The sequence below is a fragment of the Gopherus evgoodei genome, chromosome 3 (assembly GCF_007399415.2).
Source record: "Gopherus evgoodei ecotype Sinaloan lineage chromosome 3, rGopEvg1_v1.p, whole genome shotgun sequence".
NCBI classification, from domain to species: Eukaryota; Metazoa; Chordata; order Testudines; family Testudinidae; genus Gopherus; species Gopherus evgoodei.
The window spans coordinates 86,516,639-86,539,820 of record NC_044324.1 but is presented as its reverse complement, the minus strand read 5'-3'; the positions used below and the strand labels follow the sequence as shown (position 1 = coordinate 86,539,820).

Below are 23,182 nucleotides of genomic sequence, written 5' to 3'. Positions count from 1 at the left end.
AAGGAGGAGGGAGAAAAATTGTTTTTGTTAACCTCTTGGAATAGGAGCAATGGGCTTAAATTGCAGCAATGGAGATTTAGGTTGGATATTAGGAAAACCTGCCTGTCAGAGTGGTTAAGTACTGGAATAAATTGCCTGGGGAGATTGTGGAATCACCATCATTGGAGGTTTTTAAGAGCGGGTTAGACAAACACTGTCAGGGATGGCCTAGATAATACTTAGTCCTGCCTTGAGTTCAGAGGACTGGACTAGAAGACCTCTTGAGATCCCTACTAGTCTTATGATTTTATAGAAGTCAATTAGATGATTTAGCCACAAAATTCCCACTGAAATTTGCTTTGGAAAGCTCAACCTCTATGTGTAAACTTGTTAGTAATAGTTGAGGTGGACAAAGAGAGAATTGTAAAATACTGAAAAAATATAAGACTTGAATGCATCCTTAGTTTATCACAGGGATCGGCAACCTTTGGCACATGGTCCGCCAGGGTAAGCACCTGGCCACTCCAGGCCAATGGGGTCTGTGGGAAGTGGTGGCCAGCACGTCTCTCAGATGCGGCAGGTAAACAAACCGGCCCAGCCCACCTGGGTGCTTGGCTTACCCAGAGTGCTTACCTTGGCAGGCCGCATGCCAAAGGTTGCCGATATTGGATCTTCATACCACAATAAGCAGCTATTAAAGGAATATTAAGAAATCTTCCTTAATAAATCAGTCTTCAAAATTTATAGGTCAGATTATCTAAAGTGCATCTGAACTTTTCACACACGCAGTACATGCGTATCACTTTTCACACATTCAAATGTATATTAATGCTTTAGAAAACCTGACTCTAAACCTTTAAATGAATACTGTAAAAGCTATACTCATATACTTCAGCACACAGAAGGTACTTCTCTGGGGAAGTCTTGTGAGGTTCTTTAAAAGTAGAAAATTTTAAAATTAATTTTAAATGATTTTAGTGATAAAATTAAAGAGACGGAAATTGTGTAAGATGGGGGGGAGGGATAGCTCAGGGGTTTGAGCATTGGCCTACTAAACCCAGGGTTGTGAGTTCAATCCCTGAGGGGGCCATTAAGGGAACTGGGGTAAAAATCTGGGGATGGTCCTGCTTGGAGCAGGGGGTTGGACTAGATGACCTCCTGAGGTCCCTTCTAACCCTAATAGTCTATGATTCTATGATATACTAGGAATTCTGGTTATTTTTGTTTGGATTTGGTGCATTAATTTCAAAATCTTAGTTTTCAGGTTTTATGTTCTCAGCAATAAATGATAATACTTTATGTAGGTCATTTTATAATGACACTTTTGTTTTCTTTTTAAAGGTGTAATGATAGTGTTACACTTTTATAAATTACTTTTTTTATTAACATATATATGAATGTTATGGGCTCAAGGAACAAAAGAATTTTTGCAACTATTAAGTCTATCTTAATTAGAATCCTGTTGTAAGTTACTAAATGTAATTTTAAGAATTATGTCTTAATCATTTATACTTAATAAGTTAATTCAAGTCCTTAGAGGCATAAAAGAAAAAATTTTTTGTAAATTAAAATTTTACACAGCTTTTTCTTGTTTCATTCTGCTTTTGTTTGTGTGTTCACAGGCAGTATACATTGCTCCCTTAAAAGCACTGGTACGAGAGAGAATTGAAGACTGGAAAGTCAGGATTGAAGAAAAACTTGGTAAAAAGTATGTTTCTCCCAAAAGAACAGTCCTGCAAGTGTGGAGAAACTCTGTTGAATATTTTGTAGTATCTAGCTATTTAGTCAAATTGTACCAAAGCTCCCCATAAAAAGCCTGAATGTATCATAGCAAACACACACTACATAGAAAAAAATAGATGGCACAAAAATGGAAGGTAGTTGAATACATTGCCGATTTTCCTTGTTTTTTCTAGCTGGACAAGCTAACAAATAAGTTCAGTTTCCCTTTCTATTATCTTTCTCTTTTTGAAGTTGCAGTTCAGAATTAACCTTCCTTCAAAGATTTATTTCCAGGATCTCTTATAAATTAAACATGTCTATAACAGTGTGCATGTATGACTTTCCATTCTTGCATTCCTCCATTCTTGCATTTTTTGTGCACCTATAATTACCATTGGCATCACCAGGAGTTTGGTATATTCAGGAAGTGCAGGATTGCCATCTGACACAAAACGTATGTGAGTTTTAGTCCTTTCTAAAATTATCCATAATTATCAACAACTTCCAAGTGTGGATTATTTATGGACAGATTTTGTGATCCTTACTCATACTGATTAATAATTTATTCCTCATGGAGTTTAATGGATTTAAATAGAACTACTCCTAGGAGAAGGTACTGCTCTGTGTGTAAATATGTCAGAATACGGCCTTTACTAAAAGGCAGTTATTTCATTATATTTTCTTTGTGGTTTCTTTTAATGGGGTATGTGAATAAATTAATTTTCCTGATGATTTCAAAAGTTTGTTGTTTTTTTTTAAATCTCAAGGAATTATTTTCTTCGTGAAATTAGCCCCATAGCTGGTGATGTAAACATTGATTTGGGAAGATAAATTTTACTACTTGGAATTTTTAGGAAGTTTGAAATTAGGCAGTAGAGCTGGCAAAGAAGTTGCCATAAAAATGTCAAAATAAAAGGATAACATTCAGTCTAAAAAAACCAACTGTTTCAAGGTTAGCCGAACCTAAGTCAGTAAACTGGCATAGAAGAAATGGGATAAGTGTCAAACCAATGAAATGGCAAGCTAAACCCCAACAGCAAGATTTGACTCCAAAGTAGTGCCAAAAATGCAGAAAAAGAAAAGGAGTGGCAGATTTCAGAAAGAAGAGAGGGGACCAAAACTTGGTTAGGAATAGAGAAACAAATAAGTGGTATTTTCAATGGTAACCATCAGAAAAGAGTGAGTTTCAAAGCCAAGAACTATAAGGACTAAGTTAACTGTCCCTGCTACAGAGTCCTAATGGAACCTAACAATTGAGAGCAGAGGTGCTGCTACCTAACCTCTCACAGTCAGTCATCACTGCAAGGCAGGTTGTACAGGGCAATGTACAGCCACTAGAAGATCTATAGGAAAGGTTATGAAAGGCTGTTTTGACTTGCAATTAATATCCATGGTAATATTCATTTATCATCTTTTTTGCATCGGTCTCTGTCTTACAAAGTCACAAATAGTTTTGGACATCCAAGTAAACTTTTCTTTCTCTATGATATTGCTAAGAAAAGTAAAATAATTAGAAGGTAAAGAAGATTAAAGGCATATTTACTTAGATTTTTTTTTAATTTGTTTTTGTTCGCCAGCGCCAGGAACACCAATTTTATTTTTTATTGTTGTTTAAGGGTTAATATTGGGACACACCTAACCCAAGAGGTTAGAAAGCTTCACTGGTTTAAAAATTGAGTTTTATCCAGTCACAATGATCATTTCACTCAATTACAGGATAGTAGAATTGACTGGGGATGTGACTCCTGATATGAGAGCTATTGCCCAAGCTGACCTTATTGTAACTACACCGGAGAAGTGGGATGGGGTCAGTAGAAGTTGGCAAAACAGAAGCTATGTTCAGAAAGTTGCCATTCTCATCATAGATGAGATCCATCTGCTAGGTAAGCATTGTTTTTTATCTCAGTTGTTGCTGAATTTGAAAGTGTGTGCTGAGAATAGACTTGCATGGAATTCTAAACATTTGAACTTATTACATTTTAGTGCATTTTTCTCTTATTACCCAGGGGATGAGAGAGGCCCAGTACTGGAAGTTATTGTGTCTCGAACTAACTTCATCTCATCTCACACAGAAAAGCCTGTAAGAGTAGTTGGTTTATCCACAGCATTAGCGAATGCAAGAGACCTTGCTGACTGGCTAAATATTAATCAGGTATGTGGAATATTTCTGAAGACATTTGTAGACATTTGCACATATCTGTGCTGTACATAGTAATATTTCCAAAATAATTTAAGTTTCAACTAAAAGTGTTTATATTTTCACTTTAGATGGGTCTGTTCAACTTCCGACCATCTGTACGTCCAGTTCCATTGGAAGTACACATTCAGGGCTTCCCTGGCCAGCATTACTGTCCTCGCATGGCTAGTATGAACAAACCTGCATTTCAAGGTAAAAACCAAGACATTTCATACATTCAGTTTAAAAAAAAAGCCGGGTGGGGGGGAAGGAGTGGGATTCTAACTGTTTTTACATACGCCATTTGAGGCACATTTACAACATGTGCTACTATATGTTTTCTTGGGGTGTTCAGGGGAGATCTGTTTCTCTTGATGACCCAAAAAGTATTTATCTCAAACATCACGTATGGTGTTAATGCAGCATACATCAGAGGAATGTAAACATATTTGGAACAGAATCAGTAAACTTTGTGATTATGAAGTGAGATGTTCTAAAATGAAAATGTATTTTCTCTTAGGGTTCAGCACTGGAAAAACACATTTTTGTAAAAGTATTTGAGATTTAGAAAGTAGTAAAACCATTCCCAGTATTAATCTGATTCGGTATTTTCTTACAGATCACTGTATGTAAGATTTAAAAAAAACACTTTCCATTCGTCTAGATATGCTTCTGTTCTCAATTTTTTATTCTTAACAATGCTGGCAGGCCAGACAAATCTCAGAAAAACCCTCATATTTTATTGAAACATGTTTTGTTTTGATTGCATGAGGAATATTTATTATATCAATTAAAAATAACCTCCAAAATAAATTTTGTAATGTGAACTGCTGTTGATATTGAGGTGACAGTTGTGAGGTAACTTTTTAGCTACTCTAATTAGCCTTATGACAGAAGCGAAGTATTGATTGTGGACTAGAGACCAATTTTGGCAGTTGATATTATTTACACCTCCACAGGAGTATTGTACAAAAACACTAATGAACAATAAATCTGTCTTGGACTTTTCAGCCACACCTGTTCCTGAAGCAACAAAAATCCATTAGATGTTGAGCTTTTTAAAAATTATATATATATATATATATATATCAGCATCCATAAGCGTAAGACATACAAGTTGTGCTATATATTTATATAATCTTACAATGATATACATAGATGTATGTAGATGCATATACATACACACAGAGAGAATATTACCAGCAAATTGAGAGAGAATATGTTATGGTGGGTAGTATAGCGCACTTGTTTTTCATATATTAGGGATGAATGTGTAGTACTAATTGGTAGACTGAAGCATTATATAGGAAATAAATCATGCATAAACATCTCAAACATACTCTCTCTATGATGTTATACGTATCTGAAGCTGTGCATATAAACTGTTTGTTTACTTCTAGTAGCTCATGTTATTCGAAGACCTATAGAAATTTGATTTATTGAAGATTTGCTTTTCCAACTTGTTTGACAGAGTATTGTCATGGCTGTATCAGCATTTTCATTATTATCCCCATTTCTAAGGTCATAAAAATGTACTGTAATCTGAAAATGGTCAAATGTAGATGGTTTTAAAAAAAAAAAACATGATCGGTTTAAGTAATTTGAATTAGTTATTCAAGTGCAGAACTAATGCCTCTAGTTGTAATGCTAGCAATAGATGCTGAACTGGGAAATTAAGGTATCTGGCATGGATGGATTCACTGTGAATTTTTTCTTTTCTAACAGCTATTAGGAGCCATTCTCCAGCCAAGCCTGTTCTTGTGTTTGTTTCATCCAGACGTCAGACTAGACTCACTGCCCTAGAGTTGATTGCTTTCCTGGCTACTGAGGATGATCCAAAGCAATGGCTGAAAATGGATGAAAGAGAGGTACATAAATATAATGAGTCTTAGTTGTGTGGGTTTATTTCATTTTTTCAGTATCAATTTGAAAGGAAAGTAAACCTAAAACACAGTGGTTTTCCTTGACTTCTTTTTTAAGGTCCAATCTTGAAAACAGTTGCACATATGCTTAATTTTAAGTATCTGACCATCCCACTGACTTCAGCATTAAGCACATACATAAATTTTTGCAGGATCAGGGCCTTATATTGTAAGCTCTTTTATTATTTTTTTTATTTAATGTTAGCAGTAGTACAGTTGAGATCAGGACCTCATCATGCTAGGCATTATAAATACATATGAATTTAATTCCACCCTTGAAATTAAGTTTGCTGGTGAGATTCAATCAAAGCAAACTCTGTGAAATTCAATACTTTGCTATTTACACTGTTGTGAATTTTCTAAAAAAATAAATAGTTATTTACACAATGCCTCAATTATTATATTTAATTTTCATTATTATCCTTAGTTACATGTTCCACGGGACCCCGGCCTCATTCAGTGCACAGGATGGATGATGATCAGTTAATGAGTAGCCATTCAATATTTTGTTTTATTCTCATTGTTCAGTGAATGGCCGCACACCTTAATTACTACACACTATTCAATTCCAGTTCTGAAAACAGAATTATTAATTTCCTCATGGGCTTTTCTATGGCACTTGTCATTATAGTATCCAAGTGCTTCACAAGCAAACATTAATATAATTTATCTTCATAACATACATGTGAAACAAGGGAGTGGTATTATCCCCATTTTACAAATGGGAACTGAGGCATAGAGAAATTAATGTAATTAATTTTGAGTGCCCAATTTGAGATGCCATGGGGCTGATTTTTCAGAGTACTTAGCAGTATATACACCTCTGCCCCGATATAACACTGTCCTCAGGAGCCAAAAAATCTTACTGCCTTATAGGTGAAACTGCATTATATCGAACTTGCTTTGATCCGCCAGAGTGCGAAGCCCCAACCCCCTGGAGCACTGCTTTACCACATTATATCTGAATTCATGTTATATCATGTCACGTTATATTGAGGTAGAGATGTAGTATTTTTTATATTCAAAGCACAGTGCCCATTGACTTAAGTTATATCTGTGAGTGCTCAGCACTTCTGCAAATCAGACCCAGGGTCTCAATATGGGCACCCAGAAAATGAGGAACATACAATTAGTTGTGCCATCTGTGAAAATTTGATTTAAGTGACTTACCTAATATCATATAGGAACTCTTTAACAGAGACAGGGATAGAATTCCATTCTCCAGGGCAGCGTTCAACAGCCTTAGCCATGAGACAATTCTCTCTCTTCCTGAATCCCCTCCCTACTTCATTCACTACACTTCTGCCAATTTTTGCAACAAATGAGGGAGGGTCCTACAGACAACTGCCTCCTTCAGTACACAGACCTGATTCACTCCCCTGAGAAGGGTCCTATGGAAAAAATAGTATGTGATCATGTATTTTCCACTCCATGCATCTGATGAAGTGGATTCTAGCCCACGAAAGCTTATGCTCAAATAAATTTGTTAGTCTCTAAGTTGCTACAAGGACTCCTCGTTGTTTTTGCTGATACAGACTAACACGGCTACCAGATGCACAGTTGGGGAGAAGGTAAAATTAAGGTGCTGATCTAGCAACCTGAATGTTCTTTTAATGTAATTTTTGTGTGTAATTTCCCTGGTTTTTAAAAAACCGAAATTTCATCATGCAGCATCATATGGACACCCTCCTGCATCATCAGCAGAATTGGAACTTTTCAGTACACTACCCAGACCTCTGCCAGTTGAGCTAACAGAATCAATGATAGCAATAATAGGCTGGTACCTTCTATGTACAAAACATGAAGCATTACATTTCTAGGTCACCAGTTCAAATCCATCCCATGTTCGTGGTGACAAAGAGTTACTAGTATCTGGTAGCAGCTCTGTTCAAAATTGCCTCCACTCCAGAAAAGCTACCACAGTTGGAATTTCCACCCTTGTAAAATAGTCTTTGCAGTGAGGCCATGGTTTGTGAATGCTAGTGATCCCTCTATATTCAGTTTGAAACCCATTTAAGTCAGCCATTTGCTGGGGAACCTTGTAGACTGGCACTTCTCATACAGTACCTGTTGTCCTAGGGGAATAAAGAGCTATCGTGGCTCATTTCAATGGTACTAAATTCTTATTGTTGAAGCTTTGCAGCGGAAGAGGTTAGAGCAGGCGACTGACCACTCTCCATAGCATCATCCCTGCTGACCCCATAAATAACCAAGCAGTCATCCAAATGGGTGTTCCTGCTGTTTAAAACAGTATTTAACTCACCCCAAGACCTCTGTGCTTACTACTGATCAGCCACAGCAGAACTCAGCCTGTGGCAGCACAGGGATAGGGGGAATAAATGAGGCTGACATTCTTGTGGGATGGCTTCTGCCACCACAAACCTCTTCTCATGGTTCTTGGAGATACATGGGGTTAAGAGATCACACCACCAGAAGCTCTGTACAACCTCAAACTCCTGTCCCTTAAAGAAGCACTAAGTAGGAGACTCAACAATGAGAGCCATAAAAAGTTTTCCTAGTTCTTTGGCTGCTCTTATGTTTGTTTTGTTGTTGTTTTGTTTGTTTGTTTGTTTTTCCTTTGGGAAGGAGCAATATGGCCATTGTAATTACCTGAATTACCACTTGTACTGGATGCTGGGAAATTTCCATCCAAAACACAGTTACCCACAAATCCCTATTATATCTGCTTCTATTCTTTGCAACCAACCAGGCATAAATCACAGGCAAATACTAATGACTTAGACAATATACATTTCTTCGTATTTTGTATTTAGGCTAAAACGATTTCAAAAATTACCAAAACGTCAGGTTTGCTAATCCTAAACACCGGTAAATTTAAATGACTAATGAGAGAGCCCCCTCACATAGGAGTTCATGCCATAATCACTGGAATCAAGTTCTGCCAGTCTTCACCAATTGCTCAAAATGTAATTTGGACAGAAAAATATTGTTTCCTCCATGTGGGAATAATTTGGTTCTGCCTCTACTGGGCAGAAAATACAAGATAGAGGTTGCCATGTACATTTCACTCCTTGGATGTAATGGGAAATGGGAATCTTAACTGCCTCCTAATAAAGTAATATCTAAAACACATATACTTTTGATACTGCTTTTCTGCAGCTGATGACTAACTCACTGAAGTGCAACTTTTGTAAGGTTTGTGTTACAACCTTAACTTTAGTTTAGACCAGCATAACAATTTCATTTCACTAGAAGACAATGAGCAAAACAGCAACACAAAAGGCTTAGCTCAGTGCTCCTGCACTATTTGTGCCAGCTTCCTGCCCTTTCAGGAAGCTTTGAGATTACCTGCAGTTTACACAAGAGAGAGAAGAACAAAGAAGAAATTCACTCACAAGTAGAATATGCTATTGGCCCTAGATGGTTGGTACTAATTACCTTTATATGGTCCCTCTGAGTGCAGTTGGAGTCACCGAAGGCACTTGCATTAAAACACCCTCTTTCATAAACAAGAGGGACCTAGTTGGAGGATTATCTAAGAAGTATCTTTGAAACTTGCTCCTGACCCGTTGGCCTATCAGGTCCAAAATTTCTTTGCATGCTGTGCAAAGCCATCTCCTTGACTTTTAAATAAGGGGTGGATGGGAGATTGGCAGAGTTTGGGTCTAGCTCAGTGGTTCCCAAACTTGTTCCGCCACTTATGCAGGGAAAGTCCCTAGCGGGCCGGGCCAGTTTGTGTACCTGCCGCATCCACAGGTTCAGCCAATCACGGCTCCCAGTGGCCATGGTTCGCTTCTCCAGGCCAATGGGAGCTGCTGGAAGCAGCAGAACAAGTTAATAAATATTGTGAATGACTGTGGGCTAGCCCTATATTTTTACATCTCAGCACCAGAACACAGAAGGCAAGCGTTGTGTGTTATATGTTACAAAGAAGATCTTGCAAAGTGTCTTGACATTGGTTATATTCTTAAATGAGAGCAAAAATGAAAACAAGCTCTGTTGTGATTTATTTTTTGTAATGTTGGATCAAAATATATTTTTTGAAATTGAGGAAGATTAATCTGTAGTTTTGGTCTGGTAAGAAGACATGCTGGGTTAGTCTAAAACTAATGCTTGGAGCAAAACAAATCCATCTTGTAGCATTTTTTTAACCCAATTTTTGTGGGGTTTGTTTTTTTACTTGAAAATTCTAACAACTTCAAATTTAGACTGAAATCAAACCCAGAGTGTTAAACAAAGCTAAAACTGGCAGATGCCTAGCTAAGCCTTCCTCAAGTGTTTCACAAGTCCACCTATCAGAACAGACTACATAAAAAAAGAAATTGTTGTCCACTGGCTGAAAGGCTGTCAGTTTTTCATGTTTAGACTTAGGCTTGGAAGAATTCGATTTTTATTAGTAATGGTTGTAAACAACTGCCAAAAAATGTTTTCATCAATAATAATCAAAATTTATAGATAGGCAAAGTAAGAAAAATGCTGCGTGAAACTTATTACAGTTTGATTTAAGACTATTTACTTTGTATATTTTAACATGTGATTCTGACAATTTGTCTTTTGATGATTGTAAAGCTTTAACATTTTGATTGTCTGCCATTAAATAATTATTGTATAATCCGCCTTAACTTCCCGCAGCTATGAAAACTTAAACTGATAAATAATGCTCAAAATCCATCATTTTGCATAACTGTGAAAATATACATTGATAGAGAAAATGCTTCAAAATAAACCTTGATAGTCTCTGCCAATTTTTTTTTTTAAATTGTATTCTGCCAAGCCTATTTATGCATTGCAAACCATTGTTTCTGTAGTAGCTGCTTGCCATCTGATAGCTTTATTTTCAATGAATTTGCAGTTGGTACAAGTGAAGTATCTTGTGAGATTTAACAGGAGAGTATTAAGTAGGGAAAATGTAAACTAACTATTTATGTAAACAACTGACATCTTCAAGCTTTACTCTAGACTTTAGTGGTTTTCTTTTGCCTTCAGTTGGATAGTAAATCTTATTTGTATAATATTTACTTTAAAAAATACAACAGCACTCTTAGAAAACTCCTGGATTAGTTTTGTTTAGTGAGAATCCATGCCTGTTCCCTGGACAGGAAGCAGTGGGAGCCTCACATCCACTACCAGCTGATGCCCCTCTGTTCACCTAACAAAGGGTCCACAGAAATTGACTGCACTCACTCTGGCAAGCTTCTTTTGAATGGAGAAGGCGGTGGGGTGGGGTGGGGCGGGGCAGGGCATTCGGATCGGGTTCTTCATCTTTGTGAGGCAGAGAGAAATACACATTTGTTTTCCGGATCTGTGGCTGGAACACGCTGTGTAAGAGCTAGGTATTATTAATTGCTGGTGATGAGTGGGTAGGCCAGAATGGCCCACTAGGAGATCAAAGCCTCTTTCTCACTCTGCCCTCCTTGGATAGCCATGGGATGATACACTGCCTAGGAGCAGCTAACAGCTCTGGTTTGTAGCTGTCAGCCAGGAGTGAATTGTTCAAGCTGATCGCTCATTCACTCCTTTTAATTGCGTAAGAGGCAACCCCACCTTTAAAAAGAACAGGAGTACTTGTGGGACCTTAGGCCTTGTCTACACCACAAAGTTGCAGCGCTGGTGAGGGAGTTATAGCACTGCAACTTAGGAGGTGTACACATCTGCAGGGCATCACCAGCGCTGCAACTCCCTGTTTGCAGCGCTGGCCGTACACCTGTTGAAACTCGGGTGTAGAGGATCCAGCGCTGGTGATCCAGCGCTGGTCATCAGGTGTAAACACTCACCAGCGTTTTTCTTGACCTCCGTGGAATAAACAGGTATCCCAGCATACCAGAGGAAGCCTCTCTGGTAATCAAGCAGGTCTCCTTCCCCGCGGTTTGCAGGGGGGTTCGGGGAACGCGAGAGCAAACCGCGGGGAAGCAGGTCTCCTTCCCCACGGTTTGCTCTCGCGTTCCCCTAACCCTCGTGCAAGCAGATCTCCTTCCCCGCAGTTTGCAGGGGGGTTCGGGGAACACGACAGCACACCGCGGGGAAGGAGATCTGCTTGCACGGGGGTTCGGGGAACACCGGAGCAAACCACTGGGAAGGAAACTTGCTTGCAGGGGGGTTCGGGGAACACCAGAGCAAACCACTGGGAAGGAGACCTGCTTGCACAGGGGTTCGGGGAACGCGACAGCACACCGCTGGGAAGGAGACCTGCTTGCAGGGGGGTTCGGGGAACACCGGAGCAAACCGCTGGGAAGGAGACCTGCTTGGGGGGGGGCGTGTTCGGGGAACACTGGAGCAAACCGCGGGGAAGGAGACCTGCTTCCCCGCGGTTTGCTCTCGCGTTCCCCTAACCCCCCTTGAAGCCGCCCAACAGCGCTGCAGTGTGGCCACATCTAACACCACTTGCAGCGCTGGTTGCTGTAAGTGTGACCACTCTGCAGCGCTGGCCCTATACAGCTGTACTAATACAGCTGTAACAACCAGCGCTGCAAAATTGTAGATGTAGACATACCCTTAGAGACTAACAAATTTATTTGAGCATAAGCTTTTGTGGGCTACAGCCCACTTCATCGGATGCTCTGAAACCCCAACTTTGAGATTTTGAAAGAGATGCTGCCACCTCAAGGTCACGATTTATCATATACAGCAGTAGGACTGGGCAGCACCATGGATTGTTACCCAAACAGGAGGTGGGGTTAGGCAACTGCCTGGGGGATGGAGGGAAGGCATGGGGAAGGGACCAACCCTTCCCTCTCCTCCAAATTGTACTCACCTCTGTGGAATGAAACTGTGCTGCTGTTTTCCGTACAGCAGAAATTAGTAGAATCAATTTGTATCCCTTAATTTTGTTACCTCTTCTTTTCTTTTCCTTTTCTGTCATGTTTGTATTGCTTTTTGTCTTAAGGACAAAATAGAAAATTAAAACTAATTAAGAAAGTGGGACATGTTATTATTGAGCTACAATATAATTAGATAGTACTTACCCAGCAAAAGAAAGTGAATTTAATATTTTCTAAGATTTAATCCTCCCTCCCCTTTTGTTTTGAATTTTGAATTTCTTCTCATATTTAAACATAATGGGGGAACAAGCCAACTACTAATTTACACCATTAGAACTACAACTACAATAATTTTCTCATAATGTTTTCATCATTTTAATGTCTTGCATTTTCTTAAGATTATTCATTATGAAGCCTCTATATAAAACTAAGTTCCCAAACACAAACATAACCTTCTGTAAGTCATGATCTTTAATAATATTAATATAGGGCCACCTCCAACTCCACTTAGGTCAGTAGAAAGACTGTTCCTGTTGATTTCACTGGAAATTCGATCAGGCTGATTATGACCTCTGAATTCCTAAAGAGAGAAACTGTGTGAGAAAGAGAGAGAGAATTGTATGTATACGTATATGGCGTGTGTGAGATAATTATGTGTATGTATATTTTTGGGGGGACACAATATATATACATATATGTGAAAAAAAATTAGGAGAGATAAAAGGGCATTTGTCTTTTCCACCTCTCACCCTTAAATCAAAAAACCCGTTGCCTCCTCATAAACTCATAGATGTTAAGGTCAGAAGGGACCATCGTAATCATCTAGTCTGACCTCCTGCACATTGCAATCCCCAGAACCTCATCCACCCACTCCTGTGACAGACCCCTAACCTCTGGCTGAGTTATTGAAGCCCTCAAATTGTGGTTTAAGGACTCCAAGTTACAATGAATCTACCACTTACACTAGTTTAAACCTGCAAGTGACCTATGCCTCATGCTGCAGAGGATGACAAAAAACCTCCTGTGTTGTTGTTTTGAAGTAATGCTATGCTATAAAATGGGTAGAGAAATTTTGGACAAGCATATCGCTCCCTTTTAAATATTTTACTGCAAAATGTGTAATTTTATTAATGTATCTCTATTGTGGTAAATTCATATACTTGAAAGCACTTTCCCTGGTTAATCTTCTCTGGGTTTTTTGGTGGTGGTCAGGGGAAGTATTTATTTATTTTTTGGGGAGGGGAGGGTGCTTCTGTTTTTGAATACCAGCACACATGAATTCCTGGTCCAAAATAATAATAAGGGAACTTGATTGTGTGTCTTTAGCAAGTATCAAGAATCATCTCTAAATGTTTCTTTCGTTATTGAAGTTTAACTTCCTTCCACAAGATGTTGTCTTTATGACACAAAAGTGTGTCATAAAAAATTAACATTTAGGTATAACAAGGAGATGTTTTTATTTCATTTAACATCTGTAGCAGATGTGAAATATGTAATTATTTTTGTAAAAGACTTCATAACTTTCACAATTCTTTTGTTTGGCACATCTTTCTTTTACTGGGCATTTTAGACAATTGATAAGCTTTATTCAGTGGCATATGGTCTGAGTCTGACGTGCTTTGAAAAGAGTACAGAGTACTAATAATGAGGATTCTGTGAAAATGGGAAAACCAGCACAACAGATATGCTTTGAGAAAGTATGGGTTTTTAGCATCTTGAAACAATATATCACACTCAAAGGGACAGAATTGGTCTGCACAATCTGTTAGCTCATTCTTGTCCAATCTGGTCTCCTCCTTTCTTTTGGAGCCAACATTGTCATCAACTTGCTGAATTATACTCTGACTGGAATGTATTTCAGGCACAGAGTAATGTATCTACTTTAAATGGAATCCTATCTTTCTACAAAAGCTTTTTAAGTATAATAAATTTTAAAATATAAAAAACAGTTCTATTAACTTAAAGTAAATGGTTCCACAGTTTACATATGTGCAGGCACAAAGAAAATGACTACTTACTAGTTTCAAAAAAATCTAGCATGTCTAGAGAAAAGTTTATTTCTGCCATTTATAATCTTTCTTTTTTTTTTTTTTTTTGGTAATTAATATTTTGCAATGATTACAGACCCCAGTTCCGATTTCAGAGGTGTTTATTAACAGCTAGCTTCTTAATCAAGCTATGGTATGGGGAAGAATGGGAGGGTTTTGTTCATATTTCAAAAATCTGTGCAAGTTAGCCCAGGTTACCCAGCATCAGCCCAATTCTGCTCTCATTGGAATCCAGAGGAAAATTCCCCTTGACTTCAATTGGGGCAGGTTTGAGCCCTAAATTAGTTTAATATTAATGTATTTTAGTGTGTATATATACACAGACCCTAATGTCAATAAAATTTACAGTTTCTTATAGCCATGTTGCTGTATTTAGAATGTTTTTCTATATCAGAGTTTAAGAAGTAAAGTATTACTTTTAAAAACTTAAGAAGGATGATTATATTTATGTTCAAATATATTAAAATATATAGTAAAATGATGTTAGTTTATTTTTTCTGACTGCGTAAAAACTATTAAATTTACCTAATATTTATCTTATTATGTAGAGATATGTAATAATTATGCAATAAATAGGCATAGGGAAAGGAGTTCTGCTTTAAAATAAATTGTCATCAGAATTTTAAGCCCCGAATTGTGCCTATGGGTAGAAATAGTTTTGTTTATTATATTGATTTATGTAAAAGTAAGGGGGTCAGCTAGAAGTGACTAGGATTCCCTGCTGCTAGAATGACAGGATAGTAGTGCATGTGCCAGCTCTCCTGCTAAGGTTTAGTTTTCCTGTGGTAAATTACACTGCTTTGCAGGTATGACTAACATCACCACAGGATTCTGCTGTAATACAAGTCAGGAGAAGAAAAAAAATAACCACCGCAGATTGCAAAAATCAAGAACAACAGCTCTGAATAAATTCCCAGCAATGTGAATTTGGGCTATTTTATGCTGGGAAGTACATGACCAAAAGGAATAGCACAGGTTCTCAGCTGAAAATAACTAACATTGTAAAACTATTCTTGCTGAAGAAATATTCTGATTGGGTGTAGAGATTGTAATCAACCAATTTAATCCCTGTTCTTCATGGAAGAAAAAGATGCCCAGATTCTGTATTAACCTGGTATCATAATATAATGTTCATATTAACTATGAAATATAATTATTAGACTAATCAAAGAAAATAAATTAGTCCAAAGCACAAAGTTATCATGAGATAATTGGTACTTGCAACCAAAATGTTAACGACATTTTTGTACATTTTGGATTCTTTATTACTTCCATCATTGCTAAAGTAACTAAGACTTCAACCAAAACTCCTTTAACGTTATTTAAAATGCTTTGCTCTGCTTCCCAAACTAGATTGTCTAAGTAGGTAAAATGTATCAATATTCTATAAAGTGTATTTTTATTCTCAAACCTTTATAAAACTTACTTTTTTTAAAGTGATGTGTTTTCTATCACATTAGGAGAAGTCTATGGAACTGTATTTTATGTGTTTGCTAGATATCCAAATAATTATCTACCTTAAGAATATAATAAAGATAAATCCCAGAAAACAGTTTTCAAAAAAATTAATGTTCTGAGCGTCAGAAACAGAACATTTGAAAGGCTTTGCAGCAGTGATTATTAATGTAACTAATGGATAGCTGCTATTGTCAAAATTTCATCTCAGTATTTTAAATGATGTGTTTTTTTAATTAATTTTCTCAATCTTGTATTGTATTGTTTCATTGATCCTTTGTTTTGTTTGTTTATAGAGAGAGAGACTAACTGGCCGTGCCAGTTAATGTTTACGATTAACAATGTTACCGTGATTTGTGGTATAAATTGTCGATGGTACTCACAGGGGCATCAAGAAACCATTGACGAGTGACTAGGTTTAAAAGCCACTGGCTGTAATTGTATTAAAACAATATGAAACAATAAATAGCATTAGCAATAAAATAATGGAACAAATATTTAGAGACAAATCAATAAGCATTTTGGACCAGAATGTGAAGCCTTTGATTATATTGATGAGCTGTTACTCATAGGAGTAATCCCAGTGAAGCAAGTGGGATCATTCATGTATGTAATTAGTCATCTAGGCAAGTAAGGGGTTCACAGTCTAGCCTGAGAGGTTAATGGAATCATGAGCAGTAAGGAGCATGAATTTGTATGCAATAAATCTGTCCAGAGAAACCTGATCATTTTTTTTCCCTAAAATTGCAAAATTGTTGAATAAAAGAAAAGTAGTAGTTGCAGTGTGCTTGGATTTAGTGTAGGATTTGGTACTATAAACTACAAAATCATATTTGAAATATTAGTTGAATTGGGTTGGACAGGAACATATGAATTTGAAATTGACAATTTAAAATGGCTGATATAGCTAAATAAATGGTGTAAATAATTTATTGAGTTGAGCGAATATGTCTAAGTGGGTTACTTAGAATCTGGGTTAGACCCAGTTTTATTTTCATCATAATTAATGTTCTGGAAGAGAAAGTAAGCAATACCCCTCAGTACAGGGCTTGAACAGTTGTCTTTCTGATACTGACACTTACAATTGAAAAATGTGCCAGGCAGACAGGGCACATACCAGGCAGACCAGGATACTTTCAACATTCAAAATGCCCCATGCTCGGTTCCTCCTGAGCTTACAATTTATCTAATTTAAAAAACGAAATTAATTATGTTTATATTATAGTAATAAAATGGCTATAAAACACTATTAACTTCAATTATTTCTCTCTCCCGTCCTTCATGTGTTGCTTGTGTTTTTAGACTGTAAACTGTTCAGGGTAGGAACTGTGCGTCTCTGTGAATATAGACAATGCATAGCACATTGTGGTTGCAGATAGAGGACAGATAACTTATTAATAACAGGAACCCTAAAATGTTAAAAACTTCTCAGAAGAATGTTCAGTACTGTTCTAAATCATGTAACCATCCTCTGTTGCAGATGAACGATGTTATAGTAACAGTAAGAGATTCTAATCTGAAGCTGACTCTTGCATTTGGAATAGGCATGCACCATGCTGGGCTACATGAAAGAGACAGAAAAACTGTGGAAGAACTATTTGTGAATTGCAAAATCCAGGTTAATTTTTGCTTTTAGTAATACCAAAAATGAGATTTATATGCAATTTTAAAAGTTATCTCTTTGTTACATTAATTTTTCTTTCTGTTTTAGGTTCTTATTGCCACAAGCACATTAGCCTGGGGTGTAAATTTTCCAGCTCATTTAGTAATTGTTAAGGGAACAGAATTTTACGATGGAAAAACAAGACGTTACGTGGATTATCCCATTACAGGTATTCACGTTAATTTTCCAAATACTTAGTTGCTGAAATGAATTTCAAGCATATGCAAATATGAACTTGAATAATTTATAGTTTTAGGAACTGAACATTTAAAAATCTATAATAGACACATGTTGGGACAGATTATTTGTTGTGTAAATGTGACTCGTGAGAGAACTATTAAATGGTTTTCATATATTCATTTTTCCTTTTTTGGAAACTTTTCTCTTGCAAAACTACTGAGCAACTGGTATCATCCTAACAAGCCGTTTAAAAAAAAAAAAACTAAAAGCAAAAGATAGTTTGAACACGTACGGTACATTTTGAAGGGATCCTGTAAAATCAAATATGGCCTGCAAATAGATTTTATGAAATAAATTCTTAAAAAAAAATGTGAAAAGTAAATTGCTTCCATGAGTTTATTTTGTTATTATCCACTAGAAAAAGGTTTTTAAACAACTGTACATTCCTCTACAGTGTTTGCAGCACTTGTAATGGATGAGACTTTGAAATTCCAATTGACTAATCTTGACTATAAAAAAACTAATATAATTTTATTGGCCAAACTGAGTGAAGCTAAAAAGTAAAGAAAAGCATGAATAGTGAAAGCTGAATAAACTGTATTTTAACTTCAGTGTGATATAGAAATTTTAATTTTATTTTATGTCTGCCTCCAGTCCACCCAAATTTTGATAAACTATATTGCAACCATTTTAGAAGACTTCAGAGAAGTAAGACAGGAACAACTTTGGAAAGTTGAAACAAGGGAAAATATTAATTTCAATCGTAGTAAGCTTGGAGAGCCAGGACTATCTAAAATTATTACAGGTTTCCTGGTCCATTTTATCTGTTACACTAAAGAAAGATAGTTTGATTTTAAACTGTCTGAAGCTTGGCCAGAAAAAATGTATTCCTAGGAATAATCTGAATGTTATTTGTAACATAGGTAGAGATTGATTCTTGACAGAACACAGTTGGAACTCAGTACATTATAGAAGATGCCCATCCAACTAGTCCATCATAGAGTTTAATTTAGTGTGAATGCTCTACACTCTTATGCAGGTTTCAAATTAGCAGCCGTGTTAGTCTGTATCTGCAAAAAGAACAGGTGTACTCGTGGCACCTTAGAGACTAACAAATGTATTTAAGCATAAGCTTTCATGGGCTACAGCCCACTTCATCGGATGCATGTAGTGGAAAATACAGTAGGAAGATATATGTATACACAGAGAACATGAAACAATGGATGTTACCATACACGCTATAAGGAGAGCGATCAGTTAAGGTTAGCTATTATGAATAGGAGAAAAAAAGAACTGTTTGTAGTGGTAATGAAAATGGCCCATTTCCAGCAATTGACAAGGCGATGTAAGGAACTAGGGCCGGGGAAGGGATAAGCATGGGGAAATAGTTTTACTTTGTGTAATGGCCCATCCACTCCCAGTCTTTACTCAAGCCTAGTTTGAAGGTGTCCAATTTGAAAATTAATTCCAATTCAGCAGTCTCTCATTGGAGTCTGTTTTTGAATTTTTTTTGTTGTAATTTGGGGACAATGTGGACCTTCAAATCAGCGGCACTGCTATGTGTATCCACATGGCCCCATAGTATGCCAACATTTTTATGGCCGACTTAGAACAATGCTTCCTCAGCTCTCATCCTCTAACACCCCTGCTCTACTTGCGCTACATTGATGACATCTTCATCATCTGGCCCATGGAAAAGAAGTCCTTGAAGAATTCCATCATGATTTCAACAATTTCCACCCCACCAACAACCTCAGCCTGGACCACACAAGAGATCCACTTCCTGGACACTACATTGCTAATAAATGATGGCCACATAAACACCACCCTATACCGGAAACTTACTGACCGCTATACTTAACCTACATGCCTCCAGCTTTCATCCAGACAACACTACTCGATCCATTGTCTACAGCCAAGCTCTACAAATACAATCGCATTTGCTCCAACCCCTCGGACAGAGACAAACACCTACAAGATCTCTATCAAGCGTTCTTACATCTACAGTACCCACCTGCTGAAGTGAAGAAACAGACTGACAGAGCCAGAAGAATACCCAGGAGTCACCTACTATAGGACAGGCCCAACAAAGAAAGTAACAGAATGCCACCAGCCATCACCTTCAGCCCCCAAATAAAACCTCTCCAGTGTATCATCAAGGATCTACAACTTATCCTGAAGGACAATCCTTCGATCTCACAGATCTTGGGAGACAGGCCAGTCCTTGCTTACAGACAACTCCCAAACCTGAAGCAAATACTCTCCAGCAACCACACACCCAGGAACCTATCCATGCAACAAAGCCCGTTGCCAACTCTGTCCACATATCTGTTCAGGGGATACCATCATAGGACCTAATCACATCAGCCACATCATCAGGGGCTCGTTCACCTGCACATCTACCAATGTGATATATGCCATCATGTGCCAGCAATGCCCTTCTGCTATGTACATTAGCCAAACGGGACAGTCTTTGCGTAAAAGAGTAAATGGACACAAATCAGACGCCAAGAATTAGAACATTCAAAAACCAGTTGGAGAACACTTCAATCTCCCTGGCCTCTCGATTACAGACCTAAAAGTCACAATATTACAACAAAAAAACTTCAAAAACAGACTTCAGTGAGAGACTGCTGAATTGGAATGAATTTGCAAATTGGACATCATCAGACTAGGCTTGAATAAAGACTGGGAGTGGATGGGCCTTTACACAAAGTAAAACTATTTCCCCATGCTTATCCCTGCCCCCCGCCCCCAGTTCCTTACATCTCCTTGTCAATTGCTGGAAATGGGCCATTTTCATTACCAATACAAACAGTTCTTTTTCTCTCCAGCTGATAATAGCTCACCTTAACTGATCACTCTCCTTATAATGTGTATGGTAACACCCAATTGTTTCATGGTCTGTGTGTGTGTGTGTGTGTGTGTGTGTGTGTGTGTGTGTGTGTGTGTGTGTAATCTTCCTACTGTATTTTCCACTACATGCATCGGATGAAGTGGGCTGCAGCCTACAGAACCTTATGCTCAAATACATTTGTTAGTCTCTAAGGTGCCACAAGTACTCCTGTTCTTATTACTCTTATGCAGGAAACATTGGATCAATTTCCAGGCCAAGTCTCTTGCTTCTGAGTTCTGGCATGACCTGGGAGTATTGCCATCACAGCATGCTTAACACTTTTGAGAGTCCTTTGTATAGTTCTTTGGCTGCTCTAACGATAGTACTAACTATCTCTGTATAAGGACACATCTAGCTCTCGGTTGTAAGAATAGTGATACCTGTCTTTAATACTAGTTGTGAAAGCAGCAAAGAATCCTGTGGCACCTTATAGATTAATAGACGTTTTGGAGCATGAGCTTTCGTGGGTGAATACCCACTTCGTCAGATGCATGTAGTGGAAATTTCCAGGGGCAGGTATATATATGCAAGCAAGCTAGAGATAATGAGGTTAGTTCAATCAGGGAGGATGAGGCCCTGTTCTAGCAGTTGAGATGTGAAAACCAAGGGAGGAGATACTGGTTTTGTAGCTGGCAAGCCATTCACAGTCTTTGTTTAATCTTGAGCTGATGGTGTCAAATTTGCAGATGAACTGAAGCTCAGCAGTTTCTCTTTGAAGTCTGGTCCTGAAGTTTTTTTGCTGCAGGATGTCCACCTTAAGGTCTGCCATAGTGTGGCCAGGGAGGATGAAGTGTTCTCCTACGGGTTTTTGTATATTGCCGTTCCTGATATCTGATTTGTGTCCATTGATCCTTTTCCATAGAGACTGTCCAGTTTGGCCGATGTACATAGCAGAGTGGCATTGCTGGCATATAATGGCGTATGTTACATTGGTGGACGTGCAGGTGAATGAACCGGTGATGGTGTGGCTGATCTGATTAGGTCCTGTGATGGTGTCGCTGGTGTAGATATGTGGGCAGAGTTGGCATCAAGGTTTGTTGCATGGATTGGTTCATGAGCTAGAGTTACTGTGGTGCGGTGTGCAGTTGCTGGTGAGAATATGTTTCAGGTTGGCAGGTTGTCTGTGGGCAAGGACTGGCCTGCCACCCAAGGCCTGTGAAAGTGCGGAGTCATTGTCCAGGATGGGTTGTAGATCCCTGATGATGCGTTGCAGGGGTTTTAGCTGGGGACTGTATGTGATGGCCAGTGGAGTCCTGTTGGTTTCTTTCTTGGGTTTGTCTTGCAGTAGGAGGCTTCTGGGTATGCGTCTGGCTCTGTTGATTTGTTTCCTTATTTCCTCGTGTGGGTATTGTAGTTTTGAGAATGCTTGGTGGAGATTTTGTAGGTGTTGGTCTCTGTCTGAAGGGTTAGAGCAGATGCTGTTGTACCTCTGTGCTTGGCTGTAGACAATGGATCGTGTGATGTGCCTGGGATGGAAACTGGAGGCATGAAGGTAGGCATAGCAGTCGGTAGGTTTTTGGTATAGGGTGGTGTTAATGTGACCATCATTTATTTGCACCGTCATATCTAGGAAGTGGACCTCCCATGTAGATTGGTCCAGGCTGAGGTTGAAGGTGGGGTGGTAGCTGTTGAAATCTGTAGCAGACCTGAAGGTGGCCATCCTGCAGCAAAAAAACTTCAGGACCAGACTTCAAAGAAAAACTGCTGAGCTTCAGTTCATCTGCAGATTTGACACCATCAGCTCAGGATTAAACAAGGACTGTGAATGGCTTGCCAACTACAAAACCAGTTTCTCCTCCCTTGGTTTTCACACCTCAACGCTAGAACAGGGCCTCAATGAGGTTAGTTCAATCAGGGAGGATGAGGCCCTGTTCTAGCGTTGAGGTGTGAAAACCAAGGGAGGAGAAACTGGTTTTGTAGTTGGCAAGCCATTCACAGTCCTTGTTTAATCCTGAGCTGATGGTGTCAAATCTGCAGATGAACTGAAGCTCAGCAGTTTTTCTTTGAAGTCTGGTCCTGAAGTTTTTTTGCTGCAGGATGTCCACCTTAAGGTCTGCCATAGTGTGGCCAGGGAGGATGAAGTGTTCTCCTACGGGTTTTTGTATATTGCCGTTCCTGATATCTGATTTGTGTCCATTGATCCTTTTCCATAGAGACTGTCCAGTTTGGCCGATGTACATAGCAGAGTGGCATTGCTGGCATATAATGGCGTATGTTACATTGGTGGACGTGCAGGTGAATGAACCGGTGATGGTGTGGCTGATCTGATTAGGTCCTGTGATGGTGTCGCTGGTGTAGATATGTGGGCAGAGTTGGCATCAAGGTTTGTTGCATGGATTGGTTCATGAGCTAGAGTTACTGTGGTGCGGTGTGCAGTTGCTGGTGAGAATATGTTTCAGGTTGGCAGGTTGTCTGTGGGCAA

At 38.4% G+C, this 23,182-nt stretch overlaps 1 protein-coding gene across 1 annotated transcript in view; it reads left to right on the top strand.

Annotated features, from left to right (window-relative positions):
• ASCC3 (activating signal cointegrator 1 complex subunit 3) overlaps nucleotides 1-23,182 on the top strand; it is a 544,482-nt gene that overhangs the window by 426,491 nt on the left and 94,809 nt on the right. The window contains exons 26-32 of the mRNA XM_030556009.1: nucleotides 1,602-1,687; nucleotides 3,418-3,584; nucleotides 3,708-3,853; nucleotides 3,970-4,090; nucleotides 5,603-5,745; nucleotides 17,502-17,639; nucleotides 17,733-17,853. Coding sequence (XP_030411869.1) covers nucleotides 1,602-1,687; nucleotides 3,418-3,584; nucleotides 3,708-3,853; nucleotides 3,970-4,090; nucleotides 5,603-5,745; nucleotides 17,502-17,639; nucleotides 17,733-17,853 — 922 coding nt within the window. The remainder of the gene's footprint in view (nucleotides 1-1,601; nucleotides 1,688-3,417; nucleotides 3,585-3,707; nucleotides 3,854-3,969; nucleotides 4,091-5,602; nucleotides 5,746-17,501; nucleotides 17,640-17,732; nucleotides 17,854-23,182) is intronic.